The sequence below is a fragment of the Cetorhinus maximus genome, chromosome 2 (genome assembly GCF_964194155.1).
Source record: "Cetorhinus maximus chromosome 2, sCetMax3.hap1.1, whole genome shotgun sequence".
In the NCBI taxonomy this organism is placed as follows: Eukaryota; Metazoa; Chordata; class Chondrichthyes; order Lamniformes; family Cetorhinidae; genus Cetorhinus; species Cetorhinus maximus.
This window is the reverse complement of record NC_135880.1, coordinates 11,493,436-11,510,776: the sequence shown is the minus strand read 5'-3', so window position 1 is coordinate 11,510,776 and position 17,341 is coordinate 11,493,436. Positions and strand designations below refer to the sequence as shown.

At 42.4% G+C, this 17,341-nt stretch overlaps 1 protein-coding gene across 4 annotated transcripts in view; it reads right to left on the bottom strand.

Annotated features, from left to right (window-relative positions):
- htt (huntingtin) overlaps positions 1 to 17,341 on the bottom strand; it is a 231,156-nt gene that overhangs the window by 181,668 nt on the left and 32,147 nt on the right. For all 4 annotated transcript variants that reach the window (XM_078561165.1, XM_078561183.1, XM_078561173.1 and 1 more), the window contains exons 7-9: positions 8,335 to 8,476; positions 5,051 to 5,229; positions 3,530 to 3,734 (exon numbers count right to left, since the gene is read on the bottom strand). In XM_078561165.1, the coding sequence (XP_078417291.1) occupies positions 3,530 to 3,734; positions 5,051 to 5,229; positions 8,335 to 8,476 (526 nt within the window). The remainder of the gene's footprint in view (positions 1 to 3,529; positions 3,735 to 5,050; positions 5,230 to 8,334; positions 8,477 to 17,341) is intronic.

Below are 17,341 nucleotides of genomic sequence, written 5' to 3'. Positions count from 1 at the left end.
CCCAATTTTGGCACTAGTCCCCAGATGTTAGTAAGGAGGACTTTGCAGGGTCAACAGGGTTGAGATTGCTGTTGTTGTTTCCAGTGCCTAGGTCAATGTCAGGTGATCCGTCCGGTTTCATTCCTTTTTTGCGAGCCATTTCTGTCAACCAAATTGCTGTGGGTCTGGAGTCACATGTAAGCCAGACCAGGTAAGGATAGCGGATTTCCTCCCCTAAAGGACATTAGTGGGATTCGAACCCGGGTCCCCAGAGCATTACTCTGGGTCTCTGGATTGCCAGTCCAGCGACAATACCACTATTACGTCATTGCCTCCCTGGCACTTGTGTATCATGAATGTTACTTGCCATTCATCACCCCTAGCCTTAATGATCTCTGGATCATTCACCATGCAGGTATGGACTGCTTCAGGATCTGAGGAGTTAATAATGGTACAGTATATCAGCAGACACCCCCACTTCTAACCTTATGTTGAAGGGGAGGTCATTGATGAAGTAGCTGAAGGTGCTTAAGCCTAGGGCACTACCGTAAGGAACACCTGCAGTGATGTCCTGGGGCTGAGATAACTGACCTCCACCAACCACAGCCATCTTCCTTTGTGATAGGTATGACTCCAGCCAATGTAGAATGTTCCCCCGATTCCCAATGGCTTCAATTTTGCCAGAGCTCCTTGATCCCACACTCAATTAAATGCTGCCTTGATGTCAAGAACAATCACTCTCACCTCACTTTTTGAATTTGGCCCTTTTGTTCATGTTTGGACCAAGGCATTTAGTCAGTGGTGTTGTGATTTGACTATGACTGCTGTAGATATTGTTCAGTCAGGCTAATGCATGACTATTTAGTTTTCATTTCCATCAAGTCTTGTAAAATTCTGACAGTCCAGCTCAAGCCCATTAACATAGAAGTAAAAGCGAAGCAATCCCAATTATTTTTCACTTCCAATGAGAAAATTGCTTGCAATGACAAATTGCTTCAGTTCGCCAAATTGCAAATGCTCCACGTCCATAAAAAAAAACTTTTTTTTTTAAACTGTCCATAACAAACTGCACCTAGCAAGCAGAGCAGGAAGCCCTGCCAAGAATCATGTGCATTACATCACTGCAGACTCCTGGGCATGCAATAAAAGCACAGTAGACTTCATCAGCAGAATTGCAATTGCTTACTCTTACTCTTCCAGCATCAGCCATAGGCATTGAGGGCAAAGGCTCAGAATGAAGCATGGCAGCATTCAAATATTTGATAGCGGTTTATCAGTGTCTTGCACAGAAACCAGTGGAGCCCAACAACACTGAATTACCCAACGAAAAACGAGGGGGGAAATGAGGAAGGGAAAATTTACACAGCGTGGTGTTAAGATTTGGAATGCACCGCCTGAAAAGGCAGTGGAAGCAGATTAAATAATAACTTTTAAAGTGGAATTAAATATATACTTGATGGGGAATATGCGCAGGGCTATAAGAAAAGAGCAGGGGAGTGGGACTGATTGGAAAGCGCTTTCAAAGGGATGGCACAGGCATGATGGGCAAAAAGTCCACCTTCTATGCCATATGATTCTACAAGGCATAACTTTAAATTTCAGTTTCATAACAGAATAACATTTAACCCTCAGGTTATCAGCAGATCCAGAGATATTTCTATCGCCTGTAGCCACAGGTTTTGTTAACTTTTAGCTCAGCACTGAAAGAATTCTGCAATACAGATTCATCTATTACAATATATTATCCAAATATAATAGCATAGAAAGAGGTACACAATTATTGTAAAAAGCGTAATAAATTTGTCGTGAAATGTTGATATGGCTATTTAATAAATTACTATGTAGCCTTACTATCCCCATCATCATTCGATTCTACTAGGCCAGTTCATATCCTTCCTATTCTCTTAGTTATGTGCCAATTTTATATCCTCCTCCCTGCCGATTGCTCCTGCCGACACAGTTACGCTCCAGTATCTCCAGTTCAGGATAAGCATTCCTATGCAAGCTGAGACAGTGGGCAATATAATGACTGTGCTGAAGTTGGTGGTGAGAGGAGGTGAGTGCACACTCGCAGCCAAGCCAGATCCTGTCCTCACCTAACGCCTATACTTACATACTTTCCAGCCAGTCTCACCGGATAGTTCTAGCTGATATTCACCCTCTCCCCCTAACCCAGATTTGCTGAACATAACTGTAGCACAGGCAGCAAATCTCTCTCCGGATCTGTGCGCGCCACTGAGTTAAATCAAGCAGAGCTGGTACCCACTAGACAATTAAACAGCATTAACTCTGCCTTTGCATGGAGTGGCGGAATTAAATTACACTCCTCCCTCCACCAAACTTTCTTAAACCAAGACTCGTTATGAAATTCATTCTGCTCTGCTCCAAGGCTGCACCTTAGGCAAATCAGAAACAACATATGAAGAGAATACTGAATGGGAAAGATTTGAAATATAAAATTTAAGCACTCAGGACGATGGGCAGAATTACCTCCTTTTGTGCAGTAGCATTCTAAGATTCCATGTTGGTATTACATAGATATTAATCTGGAATAACTGTAGGTGTTACGCCAAAACAGACTTTGGACACAGTCAAATGAAGGTGTGTGTGAATGGAATGTTAATTATTAGAGAGACACCAGATTGTCTGGAAGGCATCTGGGGATCATAGAGACAGAATAAGTCCCCTTATGCAATGAAGATTGGAAGAGATAAGGGATTAAAGGCTACAGAGAATCCTAATGAGCATTCATGCATGGGGAGCATCCAGAGTGTAATAAACCTAAAATACATTAATTGGCATGTGGACTGAATGATAGAGCTGACTTCACCACTGGACAAGTTAGTATTGACAGCATTTACACAGAAAGTAAAGACACATTGGACTCAGTAGTCAACCATACATGTACACACTATATTGTTGTACTGTAGGAACATTCAATATAATTTGGCCCGGGGTTATTCTGAGACATAGAGGTAAGTCTATTCATAGCCTTGATAAGTGCCAATTCTGTAATGATAAATATTTGATATCAATCTCATGAAGACTTCAGATAATAGATTGTGTTAGCATGATTATTAATAAGTTATTGATCAGATGTCTCAATATTTCTTGGTCCTTGAATCTGCATCAAAGTGAAGGATAGTCAGCGGCTTAAATTCTAACAGGCACATGCTAATGAGTTCACTGATTTTATTTAGCTCTAACAATCACTTTATACTTCTAATCATTAACAAACGGCAATGTGCGAACGGAAGGCAGCCATTCAGTCCCTTAAACCTGTTCCGTCATTCGATTAGATCATGATGGAATTGTATCTTTACCCTATCCACCTGTCTTGGTTATCAGCTATGGCTTTGGATCAGCACACTGATTTAATTGAGTTATCATGATGAAAGAAAGTGCAGTTAAACAAACTTCATCAATTGCTAAATGCATCAGTCCACACACACACACACACACACACACACACACACACATACAGACACACACGCACATGAGCACAAACACAAGCAGACACACAGGATGGAGCATTATTCAGGCGACTTGCCTATCAGTTCCACAATGCTGCCGCTGCGAACCCGATTTGAGGTGTCGTCACGAGCAATGCTAACTCTAGTAATACTGCTGGGAGTCGTCAGGGCCCGGAGTAGCTCCGGAGGAGGGGTACGGAACAGTTGCTGCAGCATCTCCAAAGCTGCCGTCACCACATTGTGATCCCGGTGTTGGGTGTAGTGCAATGTCAATTCGTACGCCTGTAACAAAGAAAACAGTAGTCTCATAGTGCTTGATATCTGGTCACTTTGCAGGCAATGATCCATTAAATGCAGCTTTAAAGGAAAACATTTCTTTCAAAACACTACTAGTAACAAGAATGCTAAAGACCCACTGTAGGTCAATCAGCCACATGAAAGAGATAAAGAGACAGACTAACGCTGCATGTCTCAGCCTTCATCAGGACAGAATTTTCAGCATTTGAAAGTTCTTGACTTTTCTGCAAGCTGGTTTTTGCTTTTTTATTACAGAAAAACTTGTTTGAATGCAAATTCAAATATAAAACTGAAAGAGTGCCACACTATTGAAGGTGCTCTCTTTCTGATGAGACATTAAAGCAAGCCCTGGGTGCCCGCCCAGTTAGGTGTAAAATATCCCAAGGCCAAAATTCAAAGACAAGCAGGCGAGTTCTCCTCAGTGTCCTGGCCAATATTTCTCCCTCAACTAACATCACTAAATTAATTATCCGGTCAGTTACCTCACTGTTACAGGAGACCTTGAGGGATAACAGATGTACTCCTACATTTTTAAAGTTTATTCCTTCTTGGGATGTGAGCGCAACTGCCAAGGTCATCCCTAATTGCCAGTGAACTGAGTGGCTTGCTAGGCCATTTCAGAGGGCAGTTAAGAGTCAGCCACATTGTTGTGGATCTGGAGGCACATGTAGGCCAGACTAGATGAGGACGGCAGATTTCTTTCCCTAAGGGACATTAATGAACAGATGGGTTTTCAGAACAATCAATCAGTGGTAATTTCATGGTCGCCATTACTGAGACGAGCTTTCATTTCCAGATTTATTTATTGAATTTAAATTCCACCAGCTGCCATGATGGGATTTGAATCCACATCCCCAGAGCATTAGCCTGGGCCTCTGGATTACCAATTGAGTGACATTACCACTACGCCATAGTCTCCCCCATCTCTTACTGTACATATTTAACAATAAATATAAAAATATATGAAGTATGGATATTGCTAATGGCAACTGTGGGTGTACCTACACCACATGAACTGCAGGAAATCAGGAAGGTGGCCTACCAACACCTTCTGAAGTACAATTAGAGATAGACAATAAATGCTGGCCTTGCCAGTGACGCCCACATCCCGTGAAAGGATAAATGTTTTAAAAATTGAGGGGGTTAAATCACATGAGATTTTAAGAGAAGATTTACTTGAGGCAACTGAAATAGATCGGTGTGTTTCATACCAGTGGTAGAATTAAATTTGAGGCGTCAAATTTGCACTGTCTTGACCCAAGTGCAGTGAACTTCCATCCCGTTTGACCCGAATGCAATACCTGTATGAGCTGCTCCAAGGAAGGGGAGATTTCAGCCTCCTTCCGAGTCACACCGAAGCTATCGCGTAGACTAGTGTCCTTCACTTGTTGCCGCAGTAAAGGCATCAGGTACCGCAGGGTGAGCATTACTCCCAAAATAAGTGGAGTGGGTCGGTCTTCTTCCACAGGGACCATAAAGCCTGCAGCAGAAAATAAGCAGTCATTTCACTCTTTTTTTTCCCCTGTCAACTAAAATCATTTGGCAGAAAGCACGTATACTTATTGCGACTAAGCCAATGTGAAATTATGACAACTGGTCGGCATTGCTTTCATGATGTGGCAAGACAACATTCAATCCGTGCTGTCACATCAATCCATAATGAAATGGCATCATCTATTTTTAAAAACTCGGGCAGGCTCAATCCATTCAAGTTATGGACATAAGAAACAGGAGCAGGAATAAGCCAACTGGGCCTTCGAATCCATTCCACCATTGAATAAGATCACAGCCAGTCTTCCAGCTCAACTCCGTTTTCTTGTACTGCCCCCATATACCTTAATTTCCCCTTGCGCCCAAAGGTCTCAAGAGCTTCTTTCTTGAATATACTTAACCACTGAGCATCCACTGCTCTCTGGGGTAGAAAATTCCAACGGTTCACAACCCTACGAGCGAAGACATTTCTCAGTCCTAAATGGCTGACTCCTTTTTCCAAAACTGTGACCCGAAATTCTATTTTCTCAGCGTTTACCTCGTCAAGTCCCTTCGATCAACTGTCATTCTCCTAAACTCCAGAGAATATAGGCTTAGGATACTCAATCTCTCCTCACAAAACAATTCCCTCATACCAGGAACCAGTCTAGTGAATCTTTGCTGCACTCCATCCAGGACAAGTATGGTAAGGAGACCAAAACTGCACACTGTACACTGCACACACTATTTCAGTCTGGCCTCACCAAAGCCCTATATAATTCTAGTAAGACTTATTTACTTTTATACTCAAACCCCTTTTAACAAAAGCTAATATATCACTTGTTTTCCTAATTGCTTGTTGTACCTGCACACCCAATTTATGTATTTATGTGGAGGAATACCCAGGCCACTCTGTACTGCAGCATTTTGCAATGTCTCTCCATTTAAATAATACTCTGGTTTTCATTTTTTTCTGCCAAAGTGGAGAATCTCACATTTTTCCACATTATATTCCTTCTTTTAATTTTTTGCCCACTCACTTAATCTACCTATATCCTTTTGCAGACTCTTTGTACCCTCCTCACAACTTGCCTTCCTACCTTTGCATCATCAGCAAATTTGGCTACAATACAGTCTGCCTCTTCAGCCAAATTACTAATAAAGATAGTAAGTAGTTGAGTTACAGTTACAGCACAAGTTACAGTTTGCCAACCCTAGAATGACCCATTTATCCAGACTCTGTTTCTCGTTAGTTAGCCAATCCTCTAACCATGTGAATATAATACTCCCAACACCATGATCTCATATCTTCTGCAGTAATCTTTTATATGGCATCTTATCAAATGCCTTTCGGAAATCCAAATACACATCTACTGGTTCCCTTTTATCCACCCTGCTCGTTACATCCTCAAACAACTCATTTGTCAAAAACACGATTCCCCTTTCACAAATCCATGTTGACTCTGCCTGATTTCAAAGATCATAATACAACGTTCTGTTACTACCTCCTTTTCCAATCTCTACATTTAAAAATAATCCTCTTTTTACTTCCTACCGCAGCGATAACTTCACATTGTATTCCATCTGCCGTGCTCTAAACCACTCACCCAACCTGTCCATATCCCTCTGCAGCCTCTTTGTGCCCTCCTAACAGCTTACTTTCCCACCTAACTTTGTACACGAAGCAAACTTAGATATATTAACTTGGTCCCTTCATCCAAGTCATTAACATAGAGATCCAAGTCATTAACATAGAGGCCCATGTACTGATCTTTGCGGTACACCACTAATTACAACCTGCTATACCATTTATTCCTATTCTCTTAGTTTCTGTCCATTCATCCTTAATCCATGCTATTACCCGCAATCCCAGGAGTCCTAATTTTGTGTAATAATTGACTATAATAAGTTGTTTTAAAGATTGCCCAACCTAATGGCTTAGCAAGCACGTCACTGTTATTAAACATTTTAAGATATCCGACGTATGCTACAAATATTAAGCTATCCTCACACACAATAGTGTCCTGCAAAACTTTACTTTCTCCAACCCTTCTCATTGCTCTTGCAGTCTCTTCCACCTTTCTCCCTCCATGCCTGTTTACTATTGAAAGATCCAAAGACAGTACTTGAAGGATAGCAGCACCATCGCCAGAAAAATATGCTCAGGATAATGGCACAAGGTTCTCCAAGTGCGGGTTCTGCATGGATGTGCTGTAAGCCCCGGTTAGCTGGTCCTCCAAGACACAGGTTTTTAGTGAGTCCCAGTTTATTTGATTTCAGCTGGCTAAGCAAGCCCTGTGCTTGGGGTATCCACTGGCACTAGTGCAACTTTAAAGAGCTGATCAACCAGTGATTCACCTAACTGTTGTTAGGATCTTGCTCTATACAAAGCAGCCTGCCACATTTGCTCACATAGCAGCAGGCACTCCTTTCTTTCACTGTGTGAGATGCTTTACTCTTCACTGTTGAAGTTGTTTTGCCAAGTTTTATTTCTCATTCATTAATTTCTAACTGTCTGTACTGTGCAATTTTCTTTCAGCTTCTCTCCCCCTTGCTAACACTCTTCCTTCCCATATAGTTTTCACCAGCCTCCTTAAACAGAATATTCCTCTGGACCAGCTTCCCCAGGAACCATTGCCTGAACTGCATCCACTCTCAGAATAAACCCTTCATGACAGGGACTGGATTATTTTGTAATCAGTGTGACCTTCAAGGTAAAGATAAAGCAGCAGAAGCAGATTAAGCCAGGAGTTTTTTTTTAAAGACTCAGGTGAACAATATCATTTTAAACATGAGAGGGGACGCTAAGGGAAATAGGAGCAGCAATACCAGGGGAACACCAGCACCTTCAATTTACACAATAGCCCAGCGTGGAAATGCACTGCCATTCTTTCATGGGTGAAGGCCTAGAATAGCACAATGGGAGTACGTTCGCTACATGGACAGCAGCGAGTTAAGTAGAAGGCTCGTCACCACCACCTCTCAAGGGCAATGAGGGATAGGCAAAAAAAAACGCCAGCCATGTCAGTGATGTCAACACACAGAAAATGAAAAAAACTTAGAACCATTTCATATGCAAATTTCTAATAGCAATGTTTGACCATGTTAGTCATACCCAAAAGCACATTCAACAGCCAAGTGTAGAAGTATTGGGTTTTTCTTGAATGCTGACAGATGCTAACAGCAGAGCTGGCTGCAGTCCTGCGAATGGTTGGTGAACTTGATTTAAGGTTTCCGATGAAAGTCTTCAGCAACATCTGAAATTTTGAAAATAAATACAGATGATTAAAAACTCCTTGCAGTTGGACAGCCCTTAGAGAAATTCCACTAGGGGCATTTTTCATGTGTGACACACACACACCAGGTGGCACACAACATAACATTTTCTCAGCGCACACTTCAGCACTGTATTGGTGTTGCTGCAAATATCTATAATCACTTGCAGAATCCAACAACAATGTTTCACTTGTAGAATATTTACAAAATATCCCTGTGCTTTTTTTAAGGCATTGTTCCAACCACAAGACAATCTGCCAACAACTTTCATTGATATCATACCTTTAAGAACCATTCGAATTTAGATAGTACTTTTAATATAATAAAATGTCCCAAGACGCTTTACAAACATTATCAAAGAAGTGGGTTTTAAGAAGCATCTTAAAGGATGAAAACGGGGTAGAGAGCTGGAGAGATTTACAGGGGGGAATTCCAGAGCTTAGGGCCTTGGCACCTAAAGACACGGCCACCAGTGGTGGACTGATTAAAATCAAGGATGCTCAATTGAGTGTCCAGAATTGGCAGAGTGCAGAGAACTAAAGGGTGAGGGGGTGGCTGCAAGATTGGAGGAGATTACAGAGATAGGAAGGGCTGAAGTCTTGGATTTTAAAACACGGATAAGAATTTTAAAATTGAGGCACTGCTTAATGGGGAGCCAACATGGGTCAGTGAGCATACAGGAGATGAGTGAACAGGACTTAGCACAAGTGAGTACAGTGTTAATGTTGTAAAGCATCTCAAGCGGTTTCACAGAAGTTTTATCAGACAAAATTTGACACTGAGTTACATAAGGAAATATTGCGGCAGGTGATCGGAGTTAAAGTGTAGGTTTTAAGGAGCATCTTAAAGGTACAGAGAGAGGTAGAATGTCAATATAGGTCAAGAGGAGAGGATTGGATTGAGTTAGGATATGGAAAGCAGAATTTCAAGAACTTCAATTTAATGCAGGTGCAAGTTCTTCCCTTTATAGGTGCTATATATATTTGAGTTGCTGTTGCTGGCAAAAGGATAGGAAAGTGCAACAAAAAGTGGCACTGCTGACGTAGAATTTATATTGACCGTCATTAAGCTGTGCGAATTGATTTGGAACATTTACAATACCACAGCACTGAGTCTTACAGCATTATTTACAAAAATAAAAGCACCTTTATCAAAGCAACGATAACTGTAAGAATAGGACAAGTGTAAACAGTGGAGACATGGTGACCGGAAAAGTATATTTGTAATACAAGTAATTTTATAGCCTCAAATATTAAGAATTCTTTCTTCAGACTTATCATCTCATTAATGCAGCACCCAAAATTTGCACCCAAAAATATTTGGGGAAAACAAAAATAGTCTAAACTTTTGGAACAGGCCCTGAAATGGTGTATTTTCATCCTATGGGGGATCTCTGAAAGCTGTCCGACTCCCAAGAAAGACTTGAGAGGGAGAGAAAAAATACATGACATCAGCCACCAGATTTAGCTCATGATGCACCGTTGCATTCCCCAGACATCAGTAATAACACATGAGCTGTTCTGGCATATTTACAGCTTGGGTATTTAACAAGGCCAGTCAGAGATCCACCTCCTAGCTCGAATAGAACAAAGACTTTAATTTAAAAAATATGGAGGGAGAGCTCAGCTATTATCAAATCTATCTTCAACAATGGTGATTCTGGTAGTCTCTCAAGGGTTCTTGGTCAGTAATCATGACTCAGAGAACCAGAATAAAGTTACTTTTTTTCTTCCAACAAATAGCATACAACTCCCAATTAAATCTTTGCAGTTAATGGGGGGGAATGAATAAAAACACCAATTGCCGCCCAGAATCAGCATGCTGATCAGATGCCTGCCTCAGTTCCAAATCCTCAGCCTTGCCACACGTCCCCCTACTTTCAAACGCTCCGCAAAGCTTGAATATCTGACTGCACTTCCAGCCACCTCCCCTCATCTTTATTCTTGATCAATGCCTGATTCGATTACAAGACCTCCACACCCACCACCAACACCACCTCCCCCCGACTCCACCACCACCCCCACCCACAACCACCATCTCCTCCCCCCTCAACCCTCACCGCCACAACTTCCTCCTCCCCCACCCACCTACCACCACCACAACCTCCCACCCTCCACCCCAACCTTCCCCCTGCACCCGCTCCCCACCGCAACCTCCCCCCTGCACCCGCCCCCTCCCCCTACACCCACCACCACAACCTCCCTCCCAACACCCACCACTACAACAACAACCACCTCCCCCCTACACCCACCACCGCCACATTCCACAAAGCATCTTGGAAGTTTTTACTACACTGAAACCTCTGTACAAGGGTAACCATTTTTTGTTGTCACTTACATCACATTACGGATTTAATGTTTACAAGACGTGGAATTTCATTTCAAAGCCACACTTCGAAAATCTGTTCACAGAATTGAGCAAAGTGCTTCCTGATTTTACTCCAACGTAGCCGACCGATAATTTTAAGATTATGCCTCTTTTTTCTGAATTCCTCCATTAGAGGAAATGTTTTCGTTCTATCTGCACTATCAAATCTCTAAACATCTCCATTAGATCACTCCTCAACCATCTAAATTCATGGTGATACAAGCCAGGCTTATCATGGAATCATACAACACATAAGGCCATTCAGGCTCATTATGCCTATGCCAGTCCTATCTTCATAATTTAACCTTTAACCTAGGCATTCTAGTGAATCTGAGGTGCACCGGGCATTTGTGAGGCCACACCTGGAGTATTATACAAACAAGGAGCAGGAGTGGGCCACTCGGCCCCTTAAGCCTGCTCTACCATTTATGAAGATCATGGCTGATCCGAACGTAACCTCAAATCTGCATCCCGCACACCCCCGATAACCTCTCACCTCCTTGCTTATCAAGAATCTATCCACCTCTGCCTTAAAAATATTCAAAAACTCTGCTTCCACCACCTTTTCAGAAAGAGAATTCCAAAGGCTCATGGCCCTCAGAAAAAATCTTACCTTATCTCCATTTTAAATGGGCAGCCCCGCATTCCAGGTGTTAGTCTGGTAAACCTTCTCTAAACTGCTTCCAACGCATTTACATCCTTCCTTAAATAAGGTGACCAATACTGTACACAGCAGCCCAGATGCAGTTTCACAAGTGCTCTGTATAACTGAAGCATAACCTCCCTACTTTTATATTCAGTTCCCTTCACAATTATTAGCTTTCCTAATTACTTGCTGTACCTGCATACTAGCCTTTTGCAATTCATGCACTAAGACACCCAGATCCCGCTACCTCTCAGAGCTCTGCAATCTCTCACCATTTAGATAATATGCCTCTCTTTTATTCTCCCTACCAATATGGACAATTACACATTTTCCCACATTATACTCCATTTGCCAGATCTTTGCCCACTCACTTAACCTATGTCACTTTGTATCCCCCTCATGTACTCTTCACAACTTCCTTTCCTACCTATCTTTGTCATCAACAAATTTGGCAACCATCCCATCCATCCCTTCATCTAAGTCATTTATATAAATTGTAAACAACTGAGGTCCCAGGCACTGATCTCTGTGGCACATCACTTGCTTCATCTCACCAACTTCAAAAATGACCCATTTATGCCTACTCTCTGCTTCCTGTTAACCAGCCAATCTTCCATCCATGTCAATATGTTATCCCCTATGTCATGAGCTTTTACTTTCTGCAATAACCTTTGATGTGGCACTTTATCAAATGCCTTCCGGAAATCTAAGTACAGTACATCCACCAGTTCCCCTTTATCCACAGCATGTTACTTCCTCAAAGAACTCCAATAAATTGGTTAAAAACAATTTCTCTTTCACAAAACCGTGTTGACTCTGTCTGATTACCTTGAACTTATCCAAGTGCCCTACTATAGCTTCTTTAATAATAGCTTCTAACATTTTCCTTATGACAGTGTTAAGCTAACTGACCTGTAGTTTCCCACTCTCCATCTCCCTCCCTGTGCGAAGAATGGAGTTACATTTGCTACATTCCAATCTAATGGAACCTTTCCCGAATCTAGGGAGTTTCAGAAAATTAAAAGCAATGCATCAACTATATCACTAGCCACTTCTTCTCAGACCCTAGGATGAAGTCCATCAGGACCCGGACTCTTGTCAACCCACAGCTCCAGCAATTTACTCAGCACCATGTCTCTGGTGATTGTAATTTTCCTGAGCTCCTACCGCCCTTCCATTTCCTGATTTATAGCTGCTTCTGGGATGTTACTTGTATCCTGTACAGTGAGGACTGATGCAAAATACCTGTTCAATTCATCTTTGTTTTCCATCATCAATTCTCCAGACTCACTTTCTATAGGACTAACACTCACTTTGTTAAATCATTTCTTTTTAAAATATTTATGGAAACTCTTACTATCTGTTTTTGTATTTCTGGCTAACTTTCTCTTGTACTCTTTAATTTTTCCATTCTTATTAATCTTTTAGTCATCCTTTGCTGTTCCTTATATTCTGTCCAATCTTCTGGCCTTCCACCTATCTTTGCACAATTATATACTTTTTCTTTAAGTGTGATACTATCTTTAACCTTTCTAGTTAACAACGGATGGTGTGTCTGTCCCTTGGGCTTTTTCTTACTCGTTGGAGTGTATCTATTCTGTGTATTCTGAAATATCCCCTGAACTATTTGCCACTGCATCTATATTGACCTACCCCTTAACATAATTTGCCAATTCACTTTAGCCAGCTCTGCTTTCATGCCCTCATAATCACCCTTATTTAAGTTTAAAAATATAGTCTCAGACCCACTCCTCTCTCCCTCAAACTGAATGTAAAATTCAAGCATATTATGGTCACTGCTACCTAGTGGTGCCTTCACTGTGAGATCATTAATTAATCCCATCGTGTTGCACTATACCAGGTCTAGTATAGCCCGCTCTCTGATTGGATCCAGAACATGCTGTTCTAAGAAACTAGCCCGGAAATATACTATGAACTCCTCATCGAGGCTACCTTTGCCCATCTGACCTTTCCAGTCTATATGTAGATTAAAATCTCCCATGATTATCGCCATTCCTTTCTGACAAGCTCCCTTTACTTCTTCCTTTATGCTCCATTCTACCATGTGGTTACTATCAGGGAGCCTGGAGACAACTCCAGCAAGTGACTTCTTGCCTTTACCATTTCTCATCTCTACCCAAACCGTTTCCACATCCTGGTTTCCTGAACTTAGGTCATCCCTATCGATTGTGCTAATGCCACCATTAACGCATTGGGCCACCCCTCTACCTTTCCCCTCACTTCCTGTCCTTCCTAATTGCCCTATACCCTTTAATATTCAGGTCCCAATCCATGTCCTCTTGCAGCCATGTCTCTGTAATGGCTATCAGATTGTACTTATTTATTTCTATGTGCGCTCTCAGTTCATCTGTTTTGTTTCCAATGCTTTGTGTATTCAAATACAGAGCCTTTAGTTTTATCCTTTTATTCTTCTGTTAGATTTGTACCCTTTATCCCTTCCTGTCACGGTCTGCTTTTCATTTCCCGTAATAATACCTTTCTCTTTTGTCTCTACTCTGATTTACCACATCTTCCCAAATTTGTACTCTTGCCCCCCACTACTTAGTTTAAAACCCTCTTTACTTCCCCAGTTATGCGGCTCGCAAGAACACCAGCCCCAGCACAGACCAGGTGTAAACTGTCCCAATTTCCCAAGTATTGGTGCTCCACGGACCAGAACCCACTTCTCCCATACCTTACCTAAGGAAGGGCATACTAGCCCTAAAGGAAGCACATCAAAAGCTTTCTAGACTAGCTCCTGTCATGACCTAGGAGAAGAGGCTGAGCGGACTAGGATTACATCCCCTAGAGTTTAGAGGATTGACAGGTGATCTAATTGATAAATATAAAATTCTTCAGGAGCTTGATAGGGTAGATGCTGAGAAAATGTTTCCCCTGGCTGGGGACTCAAGAACACAGGGCCACAGTCTCAGAACAAGAGGTTGGCTATTTGTCTAGTGACAACCAAGCCGTTGGATTGTGGTAAAAATCCAACTGACTCACTAATGTCCTTTGGGAAAAAAAAAACCTGCCATCCCTACCCAGTTTGCTCTGTATAGGACTCCAATCTTACACCAACATGGTCGAGTCTTTTAGCTACCTTGAGTTTTATTAAACGCTGCACAGTTCAATGCAGAGGCCCAGCACCACCTTCACAGATCAACAAGGGATTGGCAATGCATGTCAGTCTTGCCAACGATGCCCACATCCAGAGAAAGAATGTGCCAGCACAAATATTGTTCCAAAAATGAATTAAGGCCTATGTGTTATAAAATAATAGAATGGCTTGAGGCTGCAATCTAGCCTTGAGACTTAGCTGACACTGACAAATTTCTCAAGCTCAGCAATGTTGCAAAGCTATTTGAAAAACTAATATAGCAACACATAGCCAGAACTACATTCGCCAGAGGTTACGCAAAGATATTTACAATGCATTAGTCAGACATCATCAGGGAGTCCTGGGTGATGCTCAGAATTCGAAGAAAGAGAAATACAAGTAGTAGAGAGTGCAGGTAGGACTGGACCCAAGCGAGAAGGGAATGATTCAATATTACAGACAAAAATTTAGTCTCATTATGAATGCAGGATTTTACAAAGTGGTTATGTTTTAAAATTTGTCTTTTAATTCGAAGTGAAACAGAATGTTCTGAAAGGGGGATGGTGGTCATAATAAAACTCTGCCCAGAGACAGACCCATGTGATCAGGTTGTCATGGGGAAAGAAACCGAAATCTATTAAAAATCAAGTGCCACTTGATACACCTTGAAAGAGGGATAGCTGCTTTTTGGAGGGAGGTGGAGAGGGTGAGGGGGGGCGCAAGGGGTGGGAGGGGGGGGGAGGCAGAGGGGACCAGCGCAAGACTGAACAATCTAACACCACTACTTAAGTTGTCTTTTTTTATATAAAGCAGCATCAATATCTTCAAATAAAGTCTGTCACAGTGTGATAAGCATTAATCTTGACCCGAATTTGCCATGTAGAACATTCCTTGTTTTGGTTGAAATTTTTTTTGAAAGAACAGCGCACAAGGTGGCAGCTTGAGACTGAATGCAGCAAGACTGAGTACTTTACTCCTAGAATTTGATAAGTGAGGGAATTCAGTGCAGTGACAGAGGAGGTACTGTTCCAGCCTTTTACAAAGGGGAATGGCTCTAAAGAGCCAGAGACAATGAGACCCAAGAGCTGAAGCCGGAGGCATTAATTAGGTGAGCAGGTAGGTGAGTGGAGACTTGAAAGATTTTTTAACTCTCTAAACAGTGGCAGAATTTGAACCAGTGCTGGAGAAGATACAATTATTATATTAAATTTATGGCATAATTAGTTAAGCTCTACAGTATAACTACAGATAACCATTTTGCAATATTCTACACTTGAAACTTAATTAGCTAAATAAAACAATAAAGATGGCGGGGCGGATGTGTATTGCAGATATAGCATGTGGGAGCTGCTGGATACTGTGCGATCCACAGCAGCTACATCTGCAGTAAGTGCCTGCAGCTCGAGGAGCTTTCATTCAGAATTGATGAGCTGCGCCCGAGCTTCAGGCACTGTGATGCATCAGGGAGGGGGAAAGTTACATGGACACTTGTTCAAGGAGGTAGTCTCACCCCTTAGGCTAAGTACTTCAGGTTTGTTCAGTGGTCGGGGACAGGAGGGTGTGATTTTAAGAGGGGCAGGTATGGGGATCCAGAAGAGAGCAATGGACGAGTCTCAGCCCTTGCAATTATCCAACAGGTTCAATGCTCTCGCAGCTTGTGCAGACGAGAGCAGGGATAGCAGGGAGGATGAGCAAAATGACGATGGCACGGTGCAGGGGCCATTCAAGTGGACGAGGGGGTGGTTTGTGGTGGAGTAAATAAGAATTTAATTGTAATAGAGGACAGTATAGTTAGGGAGATAGGCACTGCAACCAGAGAATGAGGCTGAAGGCTGTGTTGCCTGTCTGGTGTTGGGGTTAAGAACATCTTCCCAAGGATGGAGAGGAACTGGAGAGGAAGGATCCAGTTGTCATGGTCCACGTGGGTACCAATGACATAAGTAGGACTAAGAAGGAGACTCTGCTGAGGGAGTATGAGCAGCTAGGGGCTAAATTAAAAAGCAAAACCACAAAGGTAATAATCTCTGGATTACTACCCGAGCCACAAGCAGCGCCATAGGGGAAATAAAATCAACCAGGAGTTAAACTACTCGCTGCATGATTCCTAGCCTCTGACCTCCTCCTGTAGCCACAGTATTTATACAGCTGGTCCAGTTCAGTTTCTGGTCAATGGTATCCACAGGCCGTTGATAGCGGGGATTCTGTGATGGTAATGCCATTGAATATCAAAGGGAAATACACAGATTCTCTCTTTTTTTTAAAAATTCATTCACGGGATGTGGGTTTCGCTGGCTGGGCCAGCATTTATTGCCCATCCCTAGTTGCCCTTGAGAAGGTGGTGGTGAGCTGCCTTCTTGAACCACTGCAGTCCATGTGGTGAAGGTACACCCACAGTGCCGTTAGGAAGGCAGTTCCAGGGTTTTGATCCAGCAACAGTGAATGAACGGTGACATATTTCCAAGTCAGGATGATGAGTGACTTGGAGGGGAACTTCCAGGTGGTGGTGTTCCCATCTATCTGCTGCCCTTGTCCTTCTAGGTGGTAGTGGCTGTGGGTTTGGAAGGTGCTAAGGAGCCTTGGTGAATTCCTGTAGTGCATCTTGCAGATGGTACACACTGCTGCTACTGTGCGTCGGTGCTGGAGGGAGTGAATGTTTGTGGATGTAGTGCCAATCAAGCGACTGCTTTGTCCTGGATGGTGTCAAGCTTCTTGAGTGTTATGGAAGCTGCACTCATC